Below are 22,541 nucleotides of genomic sequence, written 5' to 3' on the forward strand. Positions count from 1 at the left end.
TGTTTTTGGACTATGACTTTGCCTTTTCCCTAAAAGTAAAGGAATATCAAACCCCAGTTTGTCTGCAAGTGACTGTTATTGTATACAACCAGTCTCGGTCATTTTCATGCGTAGGGTACTCTGCTCAACAGTCCACAATCTTGGTTGTGAACCCAGATTACCCTTAACAGAAATTTAATAAATAAATAAATGATGAAAAAAGTAACTTATGAGTTGTCCTCACACTTACAACCATACATAGCACCCCCAAAGTCACATGAACAAAATTTGGGTGTTTGTCTACTACTGGTAGCATCTGTTTACAGCTGTTGTAGGGTCCTGGGGTCATGTGATCACCATTTGCAATCTTCCAGCCAGCTTCTAACAAGCAAAGTCAGAGGGAGATGCTGGAAATGTCATCAGATCGTATTATCATATGTGGTGGAGATGTCCAGAACAAAGAAACTATTGGATTAAAATTAAAACATGATTAGAAGAAATGATACAACAACATATAGATTTAAAACCAGAACTGTTCCTATTGGGTATCCTAACAGAGAAATTTAGTAAAGAAAATATATATTTGATTATTCACATAATAACTGCAGCAAGGATATAGTATTTGCGCAAAGATGGAAAGCAGAGAAAATCCCTACAGTGGGTGAAGTAATTAAGAAAATATTGGATTGTGCAGAAATGACTAGATTGACTTTGACAATCAAAGAAAGAGAGGAATCTGAATATTTTAAGATATGGGGACAATTTTACCATTGGTTAGAGAAGAAATATATATAGGGTAATGTAATGAAACATGGGAAGAAGAAAGAGGAGAGAGAAGATTGGTAAGTGTATCAATAGCAAAGTAAGAAATGTGGGAGGAATGTTGCAATCAATGAAATGATGATTTAATAAAATGATTAACATTGGAGAACAAGAAGACACAAAAGATGTACTCAGATGAAGCACTGAACTATTGATTATGTATTGTATGTATGTTTGTTTGTTTGTTTATAAAATTTTTAAAAAAATAAAAAAAAAGTCAGAAGGGGAGCCGGATTTGTTTAATAGCTGCATGCTTCATTTTACAACAGTGTCAAAAAAGACCATAAAATCAGGCATGACTTATTTAACAACTGCCCTGCATAGCAATGGAAACTCTGGTCAACCAAATTGTGGTTGTAAATTGAAGATCACCTATACAGCAGGATTTTTCAGCCTCAACACTGTGAAGATACTTGGACTTCAACTCTCAGAATTTCGCAGCCAGCCATGCCATGTGGAACTGCCATTTCTACAAATACAGCTGCTATTTTATACGGGTAGAATATCCAGCTCTTATAATTTCACAATGGGAGTATGAAATTCAAGCTTTTAAGATTCAAGGTGTTGAACTAGGCCTACCCTCAGCCCAATTTACAGGATTATTGTTGAAAAGAGTTGAAGAGTGCTACCAATGCAGGCTTGGCCTTTTGGTGAGCTTTAAATAAATAAAATAAATAAAAAAGGGGACGCGGTGGCTCGGGCTAGGATGTTGAGCTTGTCAATCAAAAGGTCGGCAGCTCAGCGGTTCGAATCCCTAGTGCTGCCGTGTAACGGGGTGAGCTCCCGTTACTTGTCCCAGTTTCTGCCAACTTAGCAGTTCGAAAGTACATAAAAAATACAAGTAGAAAAATAGGGACCACCTTTGGTGGGAAGGTAACAGTGCTCCGTGCGCCTTGACGTTGAGTCATGCCGGCCACATGACCACGGAGACATCTTCGGACAGCGCTGGCTCTTCCTAAGCAATTTAAGTATATTTGGGGGTTGCTCTTCTACCATTTCATTTCCGTTGTTTTACAACAATCCTTCTTCTCCCTCTCCTCTCTTTCCTTTCTCTCCCTTCTTCCATCTACTACTTTCTTCTTTCCTCCTCTCCTCCTCTCCTTCCCCTTCCTTTCCCCCATACCTCCTTTCTTCCTCCTTCTTCCTCCTTCTTCCATCTACTACTTTCTTCTTTCCTCCTCTCCTCTCCTTCCCTTCCTTTCCCCATACCTCCTTTCTTCTTCTCCTTTTCCCTTTCTTCTTTCCCTTTCTCTCCTTCCTCTCTTCTCTCCTCTATCCCTCTCCATTTTCTCTCTATTGTTGTATTCATTTTCAAAGTACTTTTCAAAGTGGTATTCGAGCAAGCCCCATTTTTACTTTCTTTTCAATTACTTTTTCATTTTACTAAATTCACACATATCATAAATGTACATTTATATAATAATGTTTTCTTTCTCCCCCCCCCTTTCCCATTTTCCTTTTACACAGGTGTCTTCTGGTTTTCTATTTCTTTTTTGTCTTCTCTCTCATTTACTTATACCTTATCTAATTTATTTCTCTATAATCTTTTATTCATATTTCTTTTCTAACCATACATAAAATCATCCCCATGTCTTGAAATATACCAATTCCTCTTTATCTATTATTCTAAATGTTAACCTATTCATTTCTGCACATTCTAAAATCTACTTTATTACCTTTACTTCTGATGGGATTTTTTCTGTCTTCCACTTTTGTGTAATACAATTATCGCGACTGTTATTATATGAATAATCAAATATATATCTTCTTTGCTATATTTCTCCGGTAATATACCCAATAAAATCCCTCTGGTTTTAACTCTATATGTTGGTGCAACATTTCCTCTAACCATGCCTGTGTTCTAACCCAATAATTTTTTGCTTCGGTACAAGTCTACCACATGTGATAATATGGTCCTGGCAATTGAAAACACTTCCAGCATTTAGCTGATTTATCCTTAAACATTTTTGCTAATCTTTCTGGTGACATATGCCATCTATAAAACATTTTATATAAATTTTCTTTATATGAAGTTGCCATTGTTAATTTATAATTCCTTTCCGATAGTTGTTGCCATCTCTGTATAACCATTGTATAACCAAAGTATTTTGCCCATGTTCTCATTGTCTCTTTTACTTCTTCCTCTTCGGATCTGATTTGCAATAAGTAATTATACAATTTCTTAATCATTTTTTCATCTGTCCCAGTCAACATCTCGTCCAATTCTGATTTTTCCAAATTAAAACCATACTGTTTCAAATCTTCATCATATCTTGATTGTATTTGCAGTCGTGTATACCAATCTATCCCAATCCCTTTTTCAGCTTTCCCAATTTTCATCCCCACAGAAATCATGGATCCCAGCATTCTTTAAATTAGCCGATTTAAATTATCGTAGTATAATCACTCTTACCCTATTCTTTCCAGTTTTGTCTCATGGTAGTTTACAAGGTATCAAACACAAGAGTTTTAGCACTGTATAGGCACAGTGCCACATAAGTCATAATTTGCTCTGCTGAGCCAGGAGAGACATGCAGTTTCTGTTTTGATTAATCAGCATGTATTTTCCTAGTTGAGCAATACTGACAAAGCATCAGGGCCAGTATATCACACACTTGAGAAGCATGTTTTGAAGGTGTGTGCCAACAGTTGCCTTAAAGACACTATCCCCTTTTAATGACTTTCACCAGCTATTTTTATTTACTTTTCAACAGCTGGACCTCCCTGTGATTGGAGACTTGTTTTGAATCTTGGACTAAAGCCTTTGGGATGCTGGTGGTATACAGATTTAATTTTATTAATAATAACAGCAACAGCAGCTTTCTATGTCCTTTTTTGAAACAACCCCCTTCTTGGGAATTCTTTAAATAGGCCCGCAGCTCAGGGGTGAAATGCTACCGGTTCAGACCAGTTCAGGCGAACCGGTAACAATAAAAGCTACCGGTTCAGGCGAACCGGTAGTAAAAAAAAGGCTACCGGTTCAGACGAAAAGGTAATTCCGACAATCAGCTATGCCGCACGATTTATATTCGCTAAAAAGCAGGAAATCCTGCCTTCTAGCGAATATAAATCGCATAGCACAGCCGTTTTCCCCCCCCCTTGCTGTTCTACTTACCTTGGAAAAGGCTTCTTAAGCCTTCTTTTTCAGCGCTGTGCGGTAGCATCTGCGGTGCGCACCACACACATGCACACGCAGCAAACTGGTAGCAGACCTCAGAGGATTTCACCACTGCCGCAGCTCTTCAGGGGAACTATTAATAGGGCAGCAGAGCCCAACTATTAATAGTATTTATTTACTGTTAGTGTTTGTTTTATTTACTATTAGTATTTACTTTATTTACTATTACTAATAGTATTTACTTAATTTACCATTAATAGTATTTACTTTCTCTAATATTTGCTTCCCATCTCTCTGAAAAAAAGAAATGCAGTTGGGAACTGCCATGAGAAACCCAACCTTGGTTCCATGTTTAAAATGTTGTCTGTCTAATGCACCCAGTGCATTAAGACAGAGATAGGCTTGACTTAAAATCATGTCTAGTTTTGGCCATTGCAATTGATGAATCATGGACTGTGTAGCTTGGCTTTCACCCAGCCAATTAGAATCTAACCCAAAAAAGCTATACTTCGCATGATGTGCTAATGCAGCCACTTAAATGCAAAAGAATCTTCATATTGTCTAGAAAAAGATTATACATGCATGCATTTTTGAAGGACTGTAAGTTAGGGCTCGCTGGTGTAAGTCCCCCGGGCATAGAGGGGAACTAATGAAGGGTTCCTTTAAATTCCCATACTCCAATTGCACTGGGGATAATGAGGGATTTCTGTTTCCCATATTAACTGCTATGGGAAGCACTGATGTTGACTGCTATTCCTATATTGACTGCTGTGCCAAAATTTAGGGCTGCAAATATACAGGCAACTGCTAGATAGCAGGAAAGAGCTGGAATTTTCTATATCTCTCTGTCGCCATCTTGTAGTCATCTGGACGGATGGAGCACAGATCTGATGGCTCTAAAAATTAGATTTTGTAGGCTCAGATCAGTAGGGATGACAGCCATATATGTAGGGTAACTCAACTGATTTGATTGCCCAGAGAGCTGTCCTCTTTCTCTAGCGGCTAGCCAGTGGACTTATAAGAGCAGTTAATCACAGCTACACATTTGTTGGACAGGTTGATTGGTATCATTTTGCTTGATAAAGCCACCGGAAATCAAGGGCCGCTCTGGATAGCATACAATTAAAACCAGTGCACTCCTTAAAAATAGCAACAAAAACTCAGAACATTACATATTGCAGGTCAGACAAGGGCATTCCATTAGAGCCCGGGAGGCACAGTGCTGTGCTGCAGGCAAGCAGCCCACAACCTGGAGTACAATCCTGATGGGGCTCAAGGATGACTCTGCCTTCCAACCTTCCAAAGTCGATAAAATGAGGACCCAGATTGTTGGGGACAATATGAAAATAATGCTTATACATTATAAACCATCTAGAGAGTGCTTCAAAGTACTATGGGGTGGTGGTGTTGTTAGTTGCAAAGTTGTGTCCGACCCATTGCGACCCCATGGACAACGTTCCTCCAGGTCTTCCTGTCCTCTACCATCTCCTTGAGTTCATTTAAGCTTATGCCTACTGCTTCAGTGACTCTATCCAGCCACCTCGTTCTCTGTCGTCCCCTTCTTCTTTTGTCCTCAATCTTTCCGAGCATTAGGCTCTTCTCCAGTGAGTCCTTCCTTCTCATTAGGTGGCCAAAGCATTTGAGTTTCATCTTCAGGATCTGGCCTTCTAAAGAGCAGTCAGGGTTGATCTCCTCTAGGACTGACCGGTTTGATTGCCTTGCAGTCTAAGAGTCTCTCAGGAGTCTTCTCCAGTACCATAGTTCAAAGGCCTTGATTCTTTGGTGCTCAGCCTTTCTTATGGTCCACAGCCATACATTGCAACTGGGAAAACCATAGCCTTGACTATACGTGTGGGGTGGTATATAAGCCTAAATGCTATCGCTGTCCTCAGGGTATGGTCCAAAAAGGCAACACAATGGTGCAATTGAAGATCTGCCTGTTTTTTTTACATACCACACGCATAAGAAACGGGCAGAGCTTCAGGTGCACCATTATGGTTGCCATCTCGACTTTTTGGACCAGCCTTGAGGATCTCCCTGAACTGCAGATTCTGCTTGAAGAACAGTTGCCTGCAGAAGACCTGATCTTTTCCCCTCTGTTCTCAGATATGGCAAGCGGCATTAAATACTTTGAACCCCAACCCCACCGACAGCTGTCCCCTCTACCTGAACCATGCCACAGTAGCTGCTTTACCTTCCCGGGTGAGTCGACACAACAGCCCATCTGCTGCTCAGTTCCTGACCCGGCTTATCCGGACGTGCTTGCCTGGAGGAACCAAGAGATGCATCCTTGTAAGTGAAGATGGGAGAGAAAGCACTCAAAGCTTTCCATTGGGGTGGTTTTTCTTCAATGCCAACCTGCAGTTTGGAGGGGGTGGCCTCGTTTCATGATTGTTCTCAGTTATGCCGGTAATAAAATATATATATATCACCTTGTGACCAGTCATTGCATTGATAATCTTTGCAGATCTGTAAAGGAAAGGAGGGACGCAGTGGCTCAGGAGGTAGGACATTGAGCTTGTCAATCAAAAGTTGGCAGCTCAGCGGTTCGAATCCCTAGTGCTGCCGTGTAGCAGGGTGAGCTCCCGTTACTTGTCCCAGCTTCTGCCAACCTAGCAGTTTCGAAAGCACGTAAAAATGCAAGTAGAAAAAATAGGGACCATCTTTGGTGGGAAGGTAACAGCGTTCCATGCACCTTTGGTGTTGAGTCATGCCGGCCACATGACCGCAGAGACGTCTTCGGACAGCGCTGGCTCTTTGGCTTTGAAACGGAGATGAGCACCGCCCCCTAGAGTCGGCAACGACTAGCACGTATGTGCGAGGGGAACCTTTACCTTTACCTTTTAAAGGAAAGGAAAGCTGGAGGACAATCATAACCACAGTTGCCGTTTCATTTAATGGCCACTTTGCTTAACATCCACGTTGCTGGTCCCAATTGTGGTTGCTAAACGATGACTAGCTGTAGTTAATTTCTAAAATGGAGGAGAATATCTCCTGAGGCTAAGGGCTTATGGCAATATCAGTTAAAGGCCTGCCAATTGTCTCTTTGTAGTGTGCAAAATATTAGTGAGATATTTTTTTTTATGCTGTCTTGTAGTAACCCAGACCAATTGGTTATCTTATCTATGCCAATCCAGAAACAGATCGGATTAATTGGTTGTATAAATGCAATTGCTGAGATCTGTGAGTGTTTGCTGTAAGCCTCTTTGCAGTTGAAATCAGGGGTCTCCAACCTTGGCAACTTTGGCTTCTTGGCTTGGCTTCGCTGGCTGAGGAATTTGAGAAAACTTGGCTTCGCTGGCTGAGGAATTCTGGGAGTTGAACTCTACAAGTCTTAAAGTTGCCAAGGTTGGAGACCCCTGTTCTAAATCAGTGCTCCTTCTCTCCAACGGACTGTACAAATTGTCACTATTCAAGCAAGGACTAGTCTCTATGTGGGTGGACTACATAACAACAAAACAAGTATCGTTCTTCCAGGAAATTGGCCATCAGTCATAATGCTTTGCTTATTTTAATCTTTTAACCTGCTTTCTGTGTCTCAAGACAGAGCAGAAATGGAACAAAATAATTGTCTCCAGCTTCATTGCAACCCAAAAGTCATTGATGAAAATTACTCTGAAGGCTGTAATTTTCCAAATATAAGTGTGCAAGATGACAGAAGAGATTTTGAAGTTTTTTTCAGGCTACAGAACTCATTGATTGTTTTTTCAATCCTCAGAATTGCTGACCAAAAGGCAAAGCTCTAATGTAGTGGTTTTCTACCAGAGCAAGTTCAAGATATGTGGACTTCAGCTCCCAGATTTCCCTACCCAGATATGTTGGCTGGAGAATTCTGGGAGTTGAAGTCCATACTTCTTAAATCTGCCCAAGTTAAAAACAAAACAAAACATTGCTCTTGTGTTAGACAACTAATATTTTGATTTTTTGTTGTCTCTCGCAGAACATCACTGGGTTCTTATGGGATTCAGGGGTTCCAGGGAAAAAAATTGAAAAACATGGATTAAACTCCTTTTGTCTCAGTAAAAACTTGTTCAACGTACTTTTTCTTTTTAAAAAAATCAGTGTTGGTTATCTGTTTCAGATGGTGTGTGAGCGCTCAGAGGTCTTTGCTTCAGCTTGTGCCATAGCTCGGGCCTTCCCACTCTTCACGCTTCGCTCCAGTTCATCTAGACGTACAGAAAAGAAGACCGTGGTTGTGGAGTTTTTCTTAATTGGGCAGAACAATGGCCCAGTAGAGGTTGAGATGCTGAAAGTAGGTTGACATTTTCCAGAGAATTCTTCAGATTACAAACAAATTATTTACAGCTAATCCTCACTTAACTACAGTAACTGGAAGCAGAATTTCCATCCCTAAGCAATGCAGTGGTAAAGTACAGCATCAAGTGACTGTGCCACTTGGCATCAGCAGTTTTGGTGGTGCCCAGTTGCCATTATTAGGAAATAACTGTGAGTGAAGTCACATGTCTAATGTCTGACTTCCTGCCAGCTTCCCCATTGACTTTGCTACTGGGAAGCTGGCAGGGAAAATCTCAAATTGGGATCACATGACGGTAGGACATGGCAACAATCAGAAATCCAAACCAGTTGCCAAGTGACCAGGCTGCAATCACATGATTGGGGAGGCTCTGCAATAGCTGGAATTCAAAGTTCAGTCATGATTACTACTTGTTCAGCGCTGACTCAAGTTAGAATAGAATAACAGAATTGGAAGGGACCTTGGAGGTCTTCTAGTCCAACCCCCAGCTTAGGCAGGAAACCCTACACCACTTCAGACAAATGGTTATCCAATCTCTTCTTAAAAATTTCCAGTGTTGGAGCATTCACAGCTTCTGGAGGCAAGTCGTTCCACTTATTAATTGTTCAAACTGTCAGGAAATTTTTCCTTAGTTTTAAGTTGCTTCTCTACTTGATCACTTTCCACCCATTGCTTCTTGTTCTACCCTCAGGTGCTTTGGAGAATAGCTTGACTTCCTCTTCTTTGTGGCAACCCTTGAGATATTGGAACACTGCTATCATGTCTCCCCTAGTCCTTTTTATTAAACTAGACTAGACTTTCTCTCGGCTAGCTCAGCCACAGTTGTCCCAGATGCCGAAAATAAACGAGCCGAACTTGGGTTTCTTTTCCACCGTGACTTCTTTTATTGGGTCTGCTACAAACCGGGTCTCAGTATTAATCGAGGTCGTGCTGTACAAAGTCGGTGCTGAGAGCTTCTGCCTCTCAGCGCCTTTTAAATATTCTGCGTCTCCCGCGCCCCACCCTTAGCTGTGCTGCTCAGCTGATTGGGTGCCTGACCGCTCTCTCCCTCCACATCTAACGGCATCAGCTGCCATGTCATCATCCAGCCCCGGAACCATGGCAGCTCTTCGCGATGCCGAAGCATCGTCCTCTGCTATCCCGGCCACATGTGTTATGATCACCCCTCGTGTAACCCAGACATCAATTCCTGCACCCCCCTAATGATCCTATAACAAGTCATCCTGCCGGATCTCTGGGTAGGTGTTTCTCCTACTGTCCAAATCCTTGCAGCATCATGTGTCCAGCCGGAGCTGGGCTCAACACCCAGTTCCTGCAACCATTCTTCATATGTTTTAGTCTCCGGTCTCCTATTCATCTTTGTTGCTCTTTTCTGCACTCTTAAACAGTTAAATAGTTGCTGAACTAGTGATCATGAAGTGAGGACCAGCTGTGCTGATCTCTTCTACCAGGGCATGGTCCAACCTACCATTAAAATGAACAATGACATTAAAATGTACACAAAGACTATCAAACAGATCAGTGGTTGCAAAGATGACCATCAACAAGAATATAACATCCTACATCTGGAAGTTCACACTTCCTGAATAGATACCCTGCAGGCATGTTGAATGATAAGACCCATTATCCCCACCCTTTCCTCCTAATGAATGAGAACTGGATATTTTTGTTGCTCACATCTGGAGAGGAGCTGGTTGGGAAAGGCTGTAACAGAATTGGGCATAAAATATATTTTCTGATTGGGGATAATTTGGAATGTTGAAAGATTTCTTTGATGAGTTTCCATGAAGTTAGTATAAAATAAGGCCAAAGTAATGCATATTTCTCAACACCTTAACTGATTCTTGGTGTTGTTAATGCAATTTAACATTGTTGGGTGGCCAGAATGCTGAGAAATACTGGGGTTTTTTTAATCATTCCTTTCAAAGTATATATACAGGATAAACAGAGCTTGGCCAAACATTGAATGTTCATGTCCCATTCATACATGGTTGGGGGACAACAAAGAAGACCCAAATCTACAGCTAGGCCAGGAAGTCAGCACACATTCTTGAAGAAAGCAATGGTTGATTGTGCTGCTCCCAACAAAACTAAAGACTTGCTTTAGTTTAGGGTTAGAGGCTTCATGTCGCCAACCCCTCTTATGGATCTAATCTTTCATCGTTAAGGTTTACATCTATCATCCCTGCTGTGCTAAAATTGGCTGGTCCAAAATCCTTAATGCTTGGTCATTCATGATTCTTGAATAAACATAATACATTAAAAAGTCTATGGGCAGTAAAAAAACTGTTTGAATGAAACAAAACTCCACCAACACAGACTGTTTCTTTTATCCTTTTAGTGTCTAGAAAGTGCTACAGAAGGGGTTAGACTGGCAGCTCGAATCGTTGACAGCCCTTGCAATGAAATGAACACTGACAAGTTCCTGGAGGTTGGTGATGCCTTTCAGACATTGGTATTTTTCCAGTGAATTTGAAAAATCCTATCTAGGATTCATTTTTGTTTCTAGCAAAATTCTTTGTTTTTCCAAGGGTTGCTCAAAGGGGTGATGGTCTTTACTTATCATTTTATCCTGAAATAATTCACAGTTAACAAGCAGAGTTTTATGAAGCTGAAGAATTAAATTAGTGGGTTTTTTTGGCCTGATTGTAAGACAAGAGCAGGCAGAGTTTAGGGGTGGAGTTAAATGTGTCATCAGCTTAGAATCGTTACATTGCCACAAATGGTCCAGCCTCGTTTGAATTTGGTTGATCCTAGGGGTGAAATGCTCCCAGTTCAGATTGGATTGCCCGATCCGGTAGCGATGGCAGCGGGTGGTTCGGAGAACTAATAGCAAAAATCCCTCCCTCCCCCCGCCCAGCTGAGCCAAGTGATCATCACAGGGTGTTTTTTTTAACTTTTAAAAGCATTTTTTCTTTGGCCGAAAAAATGCTTTTAAAAGTTAAAAAAAAAAGCCTCTGATGATCAGGCAACTCAGTTGGGATCGCCAGAGAAGCCTTTTAAAAGCATTTTTTCTACAACCTCTTCAGCCGAAGAGGTTGTAGAAAAAATGGTTTTAAAAGTAAAAAAAAAAAGTTGGACACGCCCACCCAGTCACATTACCCCCCACACCAAGCCACAGAATCCGTGGTAACAGATTTTACATTTCACCCCTGGTTGATCCTTATCTGGCACCAATTTAGTGTTGAACTTCAGTTGACCAAATTTCTTTGGATAGGCTTGAATAAATAAATGTCCTAACCTTACAAATAGTCCTGATTCTTTACGCCTGATATGAATCCATTTGTGGGAATGCAAGGACTCTAAACTTAAGGCTTAACTCTGTCCCCAAGCTCTATGTACTCTTTTCCTACACTAATGTCTTCCAGTTGTGCTGGGGCCAGAGGTCCAAGAAGGCCTAGATACCACAGATACCAGATTTGAAAACTGGTATCATTTGAAACATACCTTTTCATTTGAAACATACCTTCAAAGAGTCATTTGAAAACATACCTTTTTCAGTGTGCATTGAGATGTGAATAGTTGAAGTAGGTGGTGATACGTTTTTGGTTGTAGGATTTGAATTATTATGACTGAATTCCATATTTTTATAATTTTGATTTTTTAATGAGGATTGTAATTATTAATATTGTGTTTTGCTGCTTGTGAGAAGCTTAGAGATAAAACACTTGGAAATAGCAATAAAGCACTTCTAATGAATAAGGAATAACTGTCCAGCCAACAGAATTGATTCATGCTGGAGGAGAGGTGTCCAGTGATGAAAAATTAACCAAAATATTCATTTACTTGCCCTTTCCTAATTTCTAAAACAAATCGCCTAGGGTGTAGAACCTACTGTTGAAATTCTAAATCGTTTCGGGCTGATAAGTTTATAATTCTGCCATTCCTAATCACTCAAGATCAGAGATTCTTTCATACGCTTTTCTCTTAAAATCAGAACAGAAATGATAGGCATTCTTCTTTCAAAGCAGCTTTCCCACCGAAGGTTCTCCATAAGAAAAGTTGGAAAAATACTGTGGAATTCCCCATGTAGAAGTTACAATTTTGTTGCACATGGGGACTCCTTACTGTTATGATCTCTTATGGCCTCTAAAATTTCTCACACATTTTTAAAATGAAAAATATTGATCTGTAATGTTAGTAAGAATTATTTACTTACTTATTTTGTAGACAGATGTTTGTGCTTCAGCACATTCTTCTTCCCATGGCTACTCAGCACTGCAAAATAGAAATGATATTATTGGTCCTTAAAGTACATCATTTTTAACTGGCCACGGTAGACAAGATCCTGCCCTTGTCAAAGTATCTCTCTTCATCTTCGTTTAATATAGAGCCTTACCACATTTCACTCTGCTGGCTCAGTGACACTTTTCCTGGATAAGGAGGGGTGCTGACATAGCTACACAGAAGGATTTCATCAAGTCAAGAGAGAAATTTTTGCTTTTTGCTTTGGGATTGCTGGTTTGAACTTGTGCCATGGCATTCTAGGAACCTGTGGGCCAGTTTGGTGTAATGGTGAAAGTGCTGGCTTAGAAACCAGGAGGCCATGAGTTCTAATCCCTTAGGTATGAAAGCTGACTGAGTGACTTTGGGCCAGTCACTCACTCTCACCCCAACAACCCCTCATAGGGCGGTTGTTATGGGGAAAGGAGGAGGAAGGGTTTGTTCGCTGCCTTGAGATAACTATAAAATTAATGAAGGTGGGTTTAAAAAAATATAATAAATAAAAACCACTGCCAGTTGGTTGGTTGGTTGATTGATTTATCTTTATTTTATTCATTTGTTTTTATCCCAGTTTTATTATTTTTATAAATAATAAGGCAGGACTAGAACTCGCAGTCTCCCGATTTCTAGTCTGGGGCCTTAATCACTACACCAACCTTGCTGTCACCTGGCTTTGATTTGCTTGCTCACTTTTCCTCTTGGAAGTGTGAGAGAGTGGAGACTATAGTGGAGAGGCAGAAACAGGCCTCACCCGGTGAAATGGATCAGCAGCAACTCACAAGTTCTTGGCTTTGCAACAAAATGACATCTAAGAGTGAAATACAGGGAGTAGATGATAAATGAGGTGGAAGGAAAAAGCTGCTCTCAGGTGAGAGAACTCTTCCAAAGAAAGCCTGTAATAAGAACCATGGGGAAGTAGGTATGTAAAGCCAGAGAGTTGCAGTGACATAGTGTAAATGCTGGACTTTAAGTGGGGTTTTGTGTTTTCAACCTTGTTGAAAGTGATTGGTCGTTTGATGATGATCAAGTGATGCCTTCTTTCACTTTTTATTTTTTTTGTGTGTTTGTTTTTGGAAGGAAATCAGAAAAGTGGGAAAGGATTTGGGGATTGTGCCAACAATTTTCCAAAATGAAGAACTAAAGGAGAAAGGATTTGGAGGTCAGTCAAAGCAGTAAAATGTATCTTTTTCTTTCTTTCTCCTCTCTTATATCCTAGAAAACTGTTTCTTAACTCAGCCTTTCTCATGTGGCACTAGAGTTCTGAAGAGTTTGCTGTGCTGGATGAAAACTGTAGTCGTAGCCTAGTTGGAGAACACCAAATTAGGGAAGACTGGCATCTATGATTTCAATCCCTTCCTCATTCTGTTGATCAAAGCCATTGATTGATTATGTAATGTCAAGTCAGTCTATAGATAGTCCTTGCTTAGTGACCATCAGAAATTACAATGGACCCCTTAAACAGCTACTTACAACTTGGTCCAGGAATTCCAGTGGATCGATTTGTTCAGTGATCCATTTGTTTGTTTTCTTAACTAACTACCATGGGATTCTCAAGAATCTTTAGCACAAAATTTCAAAAGCATTAATGCTCTTTATCCTGATTCTTCAAAATCCTCTAATGATTTGGATCTTGCAAAAAAAAAAAAAGACTTGATTGATCATTGTTCTAGACATAATCCTTAAACTTTGCTTCTCAGAAATTTAAGGCTTGTAGAACGAACTTTAGAAGTAGGAAAGTGAGGAGCATGGAAGGACCTCAAAGATGTTTCAGACTTTGTGCTAGTGTTTGAGTCCTGCCATGTGTTTTAGAGGTTCCTCTACCCATCCCTTACGTAGAACGGCGATATCGTGCTTAAAGTACAGATAGTCCTTGTGTAGTGACTGAAATTCAGGGGTAAAATCTATTTACCTTCCTTTTTGGTCCGGAAGTGCACACGCTGTGCGTGCGCATCATATGCATGTGCACACATTACTTCCTTATTAAAACCAGGAAGTAATGACACCCCGGGTGGGTGGGCGGAGCTTTGCTATCGCTATCGGATCCGGCCGGCCACGATCGCTACCAGATCGCCAGATCCGATCAGAACCGGGAGCATTTCACCCCTGCTGAAATTGCTTTCAGTAAAATGGTTGCAAAATGAACCACCTGATTGATGGGGGAAAGAGAGAGAGAGAATAATTTCTTAGAGTCTTCCTTCTTCTCCAGGCATCTACGGGGTTGGGAAAGCAGCCGTTCACCCACCCGCTCTAGCTGTGCTCAGTCATACGCCAGAAGGAGCCACACAGACTATTGCCTGGGTTGGGAAGGGCATTGTCTATGACACTGGAGGACTCAGCATCAAAGGAAAGGTAAGTTCAGAGTCTGTTTCTGGGAGGACCTGGCAGGTTATTCTAATATCCATGAGTTAAAATGTTCTCCTTTCCCTTACTCACATCTATGCCTCGACATCTAAACCGAAGGCATAACTGATGATTAACTGGCATTAGTTAATTAGTTGGTTAACTATGCAGCAGCATCACAAATTAGGTTTTATACATCCCACTTCAGACTAAAGTTTGACAAGAAAGGAGAGGCAAAGATAAGCATGGAATGAAGAGATGGAAATATTGTCTTTAGTTCACATCTGTTACCTTGAGTTGGAGGAATTGTCACTGAACTTGTTGCACTTCGTTTTTGAGAAGAAGGACATGCAGCTGTTCGCCAGGGATACTTTGCCCTCAATGGCTTTGAGATAAAACGCTTTCATTTCTGCTTTTATTTCACTAGACAACAATGCCTGGAATGAAACGAGATTGTGGTGGGGCTGCTGCTATTTTGGGTGCCTTCAAGGCCACTGTGAAACAAGTAAGTGAAATTCTGCAGATCATGGAAGATAGTTGGAATTCACTATCTACGGTTAAGCTATAATGAGATTTATTTATTTATACTTCGTGTTTCTTAATCACCTATCTGCCTCATAAAAGGACTTTTTTAGGTTATGAATATACCGTATTTTTCGGAGTATAAGACACACTCCCCCCAAAAAAGAGGGTGAAAATTTGGGTGCATCTTATACATCGAATGTAGCCAAAAACACGAGGCACGAAGGCTGTGATGGTCTATGGCAGGGGTCTGCAAACTTGGCTCTTTTAAGACTTATGGACTTCAACTCCCAGAGTTCCTCAGCCAGCAAAGCTAGCTGAGGAACTCTGGGAGTTGAAATCCACAAGTCTTAAAAGAGCCAAGTTTGCAGACCCCTGATCTATGGCAATCCCTGCAGCCTGAAACAGCTGATTGGAGGTATTCTGGGAGGCCGATCCACCCACCAATCAGCTGTTCGTGCTGAATCAGGCTGCAATAATGTGTTGAAGCTAATCTAGCTGTTTGCTATTTGCTGCAAGGACTCAGAGTTTGCAGCAGCAATTACATCCAGAAAGCAGACGCAAGCAACTGATTCAGCAGGATTCAGTAACTTCTCTTTATGTATAATATAACACATGAAGTAAAATATACAATAAACAACAGCAGGTTTTCCAGGCAAAACACAAGCAGAGGAGAGGAGTTTCAGTTTCAGTTTTGAGCAGCAGACTAGTTTGCAGCTTTAGCACAGATTCAGAGCTGCAAAGCTAAGCCACGCTCAGGCTCCTTGCTGCCTCCTTCCTTGTTGCTCACACAGCAAATACTGTTTCAGTTTCCAAACAGCCCTCAACTCTCTCACACTGACAGGACGCTAGCCAGATGAATATCTGGTAGGCAGAGGGAGATTTTTTTTTTCTTATTTTCCTCGCCAAAAACTAAGGTGCATCTTATACTCCGGAGCGTCTTATACTCCCAAAAATATGGTATTTTCTGTGAATCTTACCAGACTTTTGGGATTCCATGGTTCCACTCTTAGAAGTAGTGCTTAGTGACAATAGAACACCCCCCCCCCAAAAGGTACTTACTGAAGGTACAGCTGAAGTTGTAATGTGCTCTCCCTACCACCACATAGTCACAAGAGCACATTTCGGGCACTCAGCAATTGGCCTGCATTTACAGCCATTTGCAGCATCCTATGATCACGTGATCACTTATGCCTGTATGACTGTAACCTAGTTGCTTGTATCCTTACAATTTATATTGATATTGATTGTTTCCTGATTTGTACCCTATGACTATCATTAAGTGTTATATCATTAAGTGTTAAATTTGTACCCTATGACTATCATTAAGTGTTGTAAGTGTTGTACCTTGATGAAGGTATCTTTTCTTTTATGTACACTGAGAGCATATGCACCAAGACAAATTCCTTGTCTTGGCCACACTTGGCCAATAAAAAATTCTATTCTATTCTATTCTATCACCATTTACGACATTTTTGCCAAAAAGTAGCATTTACTTCCAGTTTTCGGCAAAAAAAAAAATCCATAGCAAAAAATGGGTTTTGCTTAATAACTGTGATGTTTGCTTAATGACCATCACGAAAAAGTGGGGGTCCATTTTGGCTGTAAATTGACGACTGCCTATAATCCCCTTTCCTCAGATTGTAAAGAAACTGCTTTTGCTAGAAGTAACATGGGTACTTAAATCCTGTGTACATGCATGTTTGCACACAATTCTCCAAATCTCATTCAAGTCAAGGAGCCATATATTCACAGTTCTAAATGAACTTTGCAAGTAGAGTTCCAGTATGGGCTATCTTTCACATTAAGTTTGAAATGCTTGTGATAAAGCTGGGGCATCTTTGGAGCAATCTACAGAATTTGAAAAGTTCTGCACCCACTGTAGACATTTTATTTGATTTTATTGTAATTGTAAATACTGTGTGCATGGTTGCTGTTGTTGTTTTTTTCATACGAGGCATCTGATACGGCTTACAAAGAAAGTCAGGCTAAAAAATCAAGTGGACTCTAAATCAGTACAATACATATACATGTACAATATATGCACAAAATCAGCCCAATGACCATAGCACAGCAATTAAAGTAATGTCATCAAAAACATAGCATCCATTCAGTAACATATGTGCATACTTGGCAATCAGTAAGTCTATAAAAGAAGAAAAAAGCACTCTTCCAAAATTCTACATTTCAAAACTTCAAACTTGCAACAGGGAAACCCTAATTTTTTCCCCCTTTAAAAAAATGAAAATTTCCTTATCTTCAGCCTGACACTTCTGGATGAGCTCTGAGAATGAGCAGTCTTGTGTAATGGAATATAGAAGTATGAACTAAAAAGCATATTTGAAGTGCTGAGTAAGGAAGTCTAATCTGGTAGATGTGCCAAATTATGATTTGCTCATTATTTTGGTCCTTCTATTAAGAAGAATCTTTGCTACCAGGCTCCATTTCCCTTAGAATTCAAATAGAGGCATGTTCAAGATTTGCAACGGCCGTTTTCATTGTCACTGTGCTCTCAGCTTGGCTGTGTGTGTTCTTCAGTTGAAGTCAGATTCAACAAATCACTCTGTTGACTTCTGGCTCTGCTGGGAACCCCTGGGAACAACGTACGAAGTTGGAAGAAAGCCACCAGCTGCTCCCTTCTCTTGATCTCAATTTATCTTTAGGACCAAGCTCTTGAGTCCACCCAGCTTAATCTTGCCTGTCGGTAGCCAGGAGCCACGGTATCAGATTTAGACAAGATTTTCCCCCCCAACCCTACATGGAAATCCAAGGGATTGAATTTGGGATTTCAACAAGGCACATGCCTTTCTATTAAGCTCTTCCATAGAGCAGGGGTGTCAAATTCGATTTTATTGAGGGCCACATCAGAGTTGTATTTGATCTCGGGACGTGGCAGGGGGCTTGGTCAGCTCAACATCACTTGTGTCGAGGGTGCCTGTGGCGGCCCAAGTGCTCTGCTGGCAAAAACGGGATCCCGAGCTCCATTTATGGGTGCAACGGCCTCCTGCAACCCTCTGCCAGTGAAAGAGAGTGCAGTCCTCCCAACCTCTGGCAGAGGCACTGTGGGCCAGTCCTTCACTGTCTCCAGGGTGGCCCTGTAGGCCAGATCTAAGCACCTCGTGGGCCAGATCTGGGCCCCGGGCCTTGAGTTTGACACCCCAGCTATAGAGCACCATTTCTTCCTCATTCTACCACAGCTTGGGAATGTATGAAAGTGGGGTTATTCTCTTTGCTAGATTTGGCCTTCCTAGGATTTCTGTACAAATGTTGACTTCAGAAATTAAATCCCATGCGTCTAAAACCAAACAAGTCACAAAGATGTAGGCCCAAATATATTTTACACTCAGTCAAGTTTGACAATTTCAAAGCTGTATAACATTTTATTGGCAGTCGCCCTCATTTCTTCTTCCCCAAATATTCCCCAGTTAGGACTAGAATCAATTTTTTTACATCAAATGATTCAATTGGGACAGATTGGATCCTGAGACGAATATGTATGTTATTGTAATCATACTCAATTGAATCGGGGGAAATCAGATTCAGAATTTCCAGTTTTCCATATTCGTTGCTGGTCATTGCATAAAATGGAATGTTACATGATTTTTACTTATCACCCAGATATGGAAGATAGATGGAATAGACAGTGAAAACCATGTTTTCCAACCAAAGTGTTGGAATACTCAAAGTATTATTGAAGACTTTTTCTTCCAAAAAGAAATATGGAAGAAATTTCATTCCTACTGTAAATCCTATTGCTGTGAAGCTTGCTGGCAACTCTGATTCACTTTGTCCCTTACCCCGACTGCTTGGAGATCCAGATCGGTAAACACATTCTCTGCACTAACTTAATGAACAGTAGGCCACCCAAGAAAATTAGTCAGAAGGTAACTTAAACGTTAAATTAGCATTTCCCTGGGCAATTGCTTTAAACAGCATCTCCATTAGAAAAAGGAGTTGTATCAAAAGCTTTGCTAGCAGCCCCTAGTGAACCTCCTCAAGTGAAGGCTAATTATTTATATCTCTCCAAACCAATCCAAATTAAAACAAAAGGGAGATGCTGTCAGTTTTTTTTTACTTTAAATTTAAAAAGGGGGAATATAGTATTTCAAGTTAACCAAATTCAGTAGATTCAGCTATTTTTTTAAACGGGGACTTTTTGATAACAATTCAGTTTTAATTTTTCTTATCTAAGCTCTTCTATATTTAAGTTTTGCTTATATTAATTTCTAGTATTGTTTTGGTAGTATGTTAATTTTGCCTATAATTTTTAATCTTAACTTGTATGTTGTATGGATAGGATAGGATAGGATAGGATAGGATAGGATAGGATAGGATAGGATAGAATAGAATAGAATAGAATAGAATAGAATAGAATAGAATAGAATAGAATAGAATAGGACACCAACCAGCATACATTAAAATGAGATTTAATTGCATACAGCTCTCAAAGGGTAACCACCTCCAATATATACTACATAAACATGACAAAAAATTATTCATTTACTCGCATACACACATTTATATGACCCAGAGAACCAACACCGTCTAGTTCGGATGTATACATGTACATGGCAAGAAAAAACAAATCTTTCGAGTTTACCAGACAGATGGTATAGAGATCAAAGCTGTTACAGAATCTGGTAGTTCTGTTAGAAATACTTGGAAACCACCTCCCAGAGGGGAGCAACAGAAACAGACTGTGAAGTGGGTGAAGGATTTGAATGGGTAAATTGGAGGGCAGTGTGTGTGCATGCATGGATGTATAAGGTGCTATCTAGCATTTTTGCATGGCTTGAGCTAGGGATACCGTAAAATGCACAGGCTTGTTTAGTTGTGGTACAGGGACATTTTACATTCCTTTATTTGTATGCCTTCCGTTCCCAAAAGCTGTTGTGAAGTGAGTAAGCAACAAATTTTAAGAGGAGAAAAAAATGAAGAACAAAGAAACCTAAGAGAGGGACCTGAGTCTCCTAGAGAGGTGCTGGTTGAACTCATTCATCCATCATTTGATGTCTCCTTTTTTCTTCCTGTAACAGGGCTTTAAAGACAATCTTCATGCTGTGTTTTGCTTGGCTGAGAATTCTGTTGGACCAAATGCAACAAGACCTGATGACATTCATGTTCTTTACTCGGGAAAGTAAGTTTAATCCGCTCACTGCTCACCGTCTCTGCTGCTTCATTAAATAAATTTTCTGCTTTCTATTTTTTTATTTTGTGATGACTTGATTTTGATAGGTTCCTTCAGAACTCACCAGGGTTGAAAAACAGGATAAAGGAAGGAAGGAGGAAGGATTGAGAATCTTTTTTTTTTCACATTAATTTTTAAATTTTCCTTTTTCTGGTTGGCTTCTACTTGGACAAATAATTAAAGAAGCCACGTCTCTTTAAACAAAAAATGCCATCAATGCCTCTCAATGGAGGTCCTCTCGAACAAAATTCCCATATAGAACCATATAGTTGCCACCCTATTTTTATTTGTTTGTCTTTTAAAGATTCCATAATCCCTTGCATCGGGGTGGAGTCGGGGCAATTGAATGGAGCTAAGTATTTACTGGCCACCTTTCCTGTCACCAATGTGGAGTTAGCAGCAGATATATTCTCATTGTGCCCAGAGAGAGAAATATCTGCCTGTACCTAGGATCGAACTTGCAGCCTCCTGATTGTGGAGTGCAGAGCTGGCAACGGAGTCGGACAGTGATGAGGCTGAGGAAGAACATGGGCCAGTCCTGGAGGCTGAAGATGAGGACTGTGCATCGGAGGCAGAGATGGGGCCAGGGCCATGGGGGAGTGAGGTGTGGACTCTGGAGCCTCTAGAGGCTGACAGTAGTGAGGCAGAGGAACAGGAGGAGACTGTTCCTAATGCATGCATAAGAAGAGCTGCCAGAAGGCAAGAGCAGCTAAAACGAAGAGGATGACTTGGGAGTAGGGCCAAGAGATGATTGGCCCCTCCCATAAGGTTTAAAAGACCAGCAACAGTGTTTGGGCTCTTTGTCAGAAAACAACATTGATAGACTTGCTCCTTGTCTTGCTGTATTTATTTCTTGTCGGCATTTTCTTCTTTTGAACTTTTGCCAAGAAAAGCTTTTGGCAGTTTGCCTAATTAGACCAAGGTTGGTGATAAGACTGAAGAATTGTGTTATGAAGAATTTGCTTTGATTTAGTTTGGACGATGCTGAGAATGAGTTAATTCTCAGCTGTTCGAATAAAGTCTGTTTGTTTTTGAACTGATTGTGTCTACTACTACCTACTTGGGCCTGGGTCACAACAATGGAATTTTCTTCTTTTTAATCTGTTTTCTATTTTTAATGTAAGCTGCCCAGAATAATACCTCTAAGTCTCATAAATAAATATTCTGTCGCTACTATATTAGAAACACTGCTTCCCACAAGAAAGGAAGCCTATGAAATTAGTGTAGGAAACTTAACACTACATTGGGTGATGGTTGTGTATAAATGAACCGTTATCCCCCTTCTGCCTCTTTCCAAGAACTGTGGAAATCAACAATACTGATGCTGAGGGGCGTCTGGTACTTGCCGACGGCGTCTTCTATGCTTGCAAAGACCTTGGGGCTGACATCATTCTTGACATGGCCACTCTCACAGGTGCTCAGGTACAGTTGGTGAACACTTAAATAGCATTGCTCGCCTCCGTTTTGCTTTAAGCTTAGTGGGGGGATCCTTTTGACACCCCACCCAAGGGAGATGGTGTGAAGCTCTTCTGAGGGGAAGAAGGATAGAACTCACCAGAGCTTGAAGCGAAGGTTCTTCCACAAATTCAAAAAAGTTGTCATTGATCTGGTTAATATCAAGAGAATAATGTCAGGAGGAAGCAGGGGGGGGGGAATTGTTAGTTGTATATTTTGCACCGTAAGTAATAATTCATATTCCGTCATTCAGAATAATATCGTGTTCTTACTAGCAGTCCTCAATTTACAACCACAATTGGGACTGGAAAATTCATCATGCAGCAGTGTGGTCATTAAGTGAGGCACCATGTCACCACACTCCCAGTTTGATAAAATTTTTGTCTCATTCGTTAAATGAATCCCTGCAGTTGTTAAACGAGACATCATGTGATTGTCATTTGCAATCTTCTCTGCTGGCTTCCCCATTGACTTTATTGGGACAGTTGCAAATGACAGTCATATGATCGCAGGTACTGCAGCAGTAGTAAGTGCAAGGACTAGTCATAAATCACTTTCTTGAGCTCCATTCTAACTCTGAATAGTCACTAAATAAATAGTTGTCAGTTGAGGATTACCTGTATAGTAGCTTAGTGAAG

The 22,541-nt window shown here is 40.6% G+C and overlaps 1 protein-coding gene across 1 annotated transcript in view; it reads left to right on the forward strand.

Annotated features, from left to right (window-relative positions):
• NPEPL1 (aminopeptidase like 1) overlaps positions 1-22,541 on the forward strand; it is a 31,214-nt gene that overhangs the window by 2,079 nt on the left and 6,594 nt on the right. Inside the window, exons 2-9 of the mRNA XM_058177621.1 lie at positions 6,026-6,211; positions 8,001-8,171; positions 10,516-10,605; positions 13,476-13,557; positions 14,605-14,747; positions 15,166-15,243; positions 20,297-20,397; positions 21,747-21,870. Of these exons, the coding sequence (XP_058033604.1) occupies positions 6,026-6,211; positions 8,001-8,171; positions 10,516-10,605; positions 13,476-13,557; positions 14,605-14,747; positions 15,166-15,243; positions 20,297-20,397; positions 21,747-21,870 (975 nt within the window). The remainder of the gene's footprint in view (positions 1-6,025; positions 6,212-8,000; positions 8,172-10,515; positions 10,606-13,475; positions 13,558-14,604; positions 14,748-15,165; positions 15,244-20,296; positions 20,398-21,746; positions 21,871-22,541) is intronic.

Source organism: Ahaetulla prasina, chromosome 3, assembly GCF_028640845.1.
Source record: "Ahaetulla prasina isolate Xishuangbanna chromosome 3, ASM2864084v1, whole genome shotgun sequence".
NCBI lineage: Eukaryota > Metazoa > Chordata > Lepidosauria > Squamata > Colubridae > Ahaetulla > Ahaetulla prasina.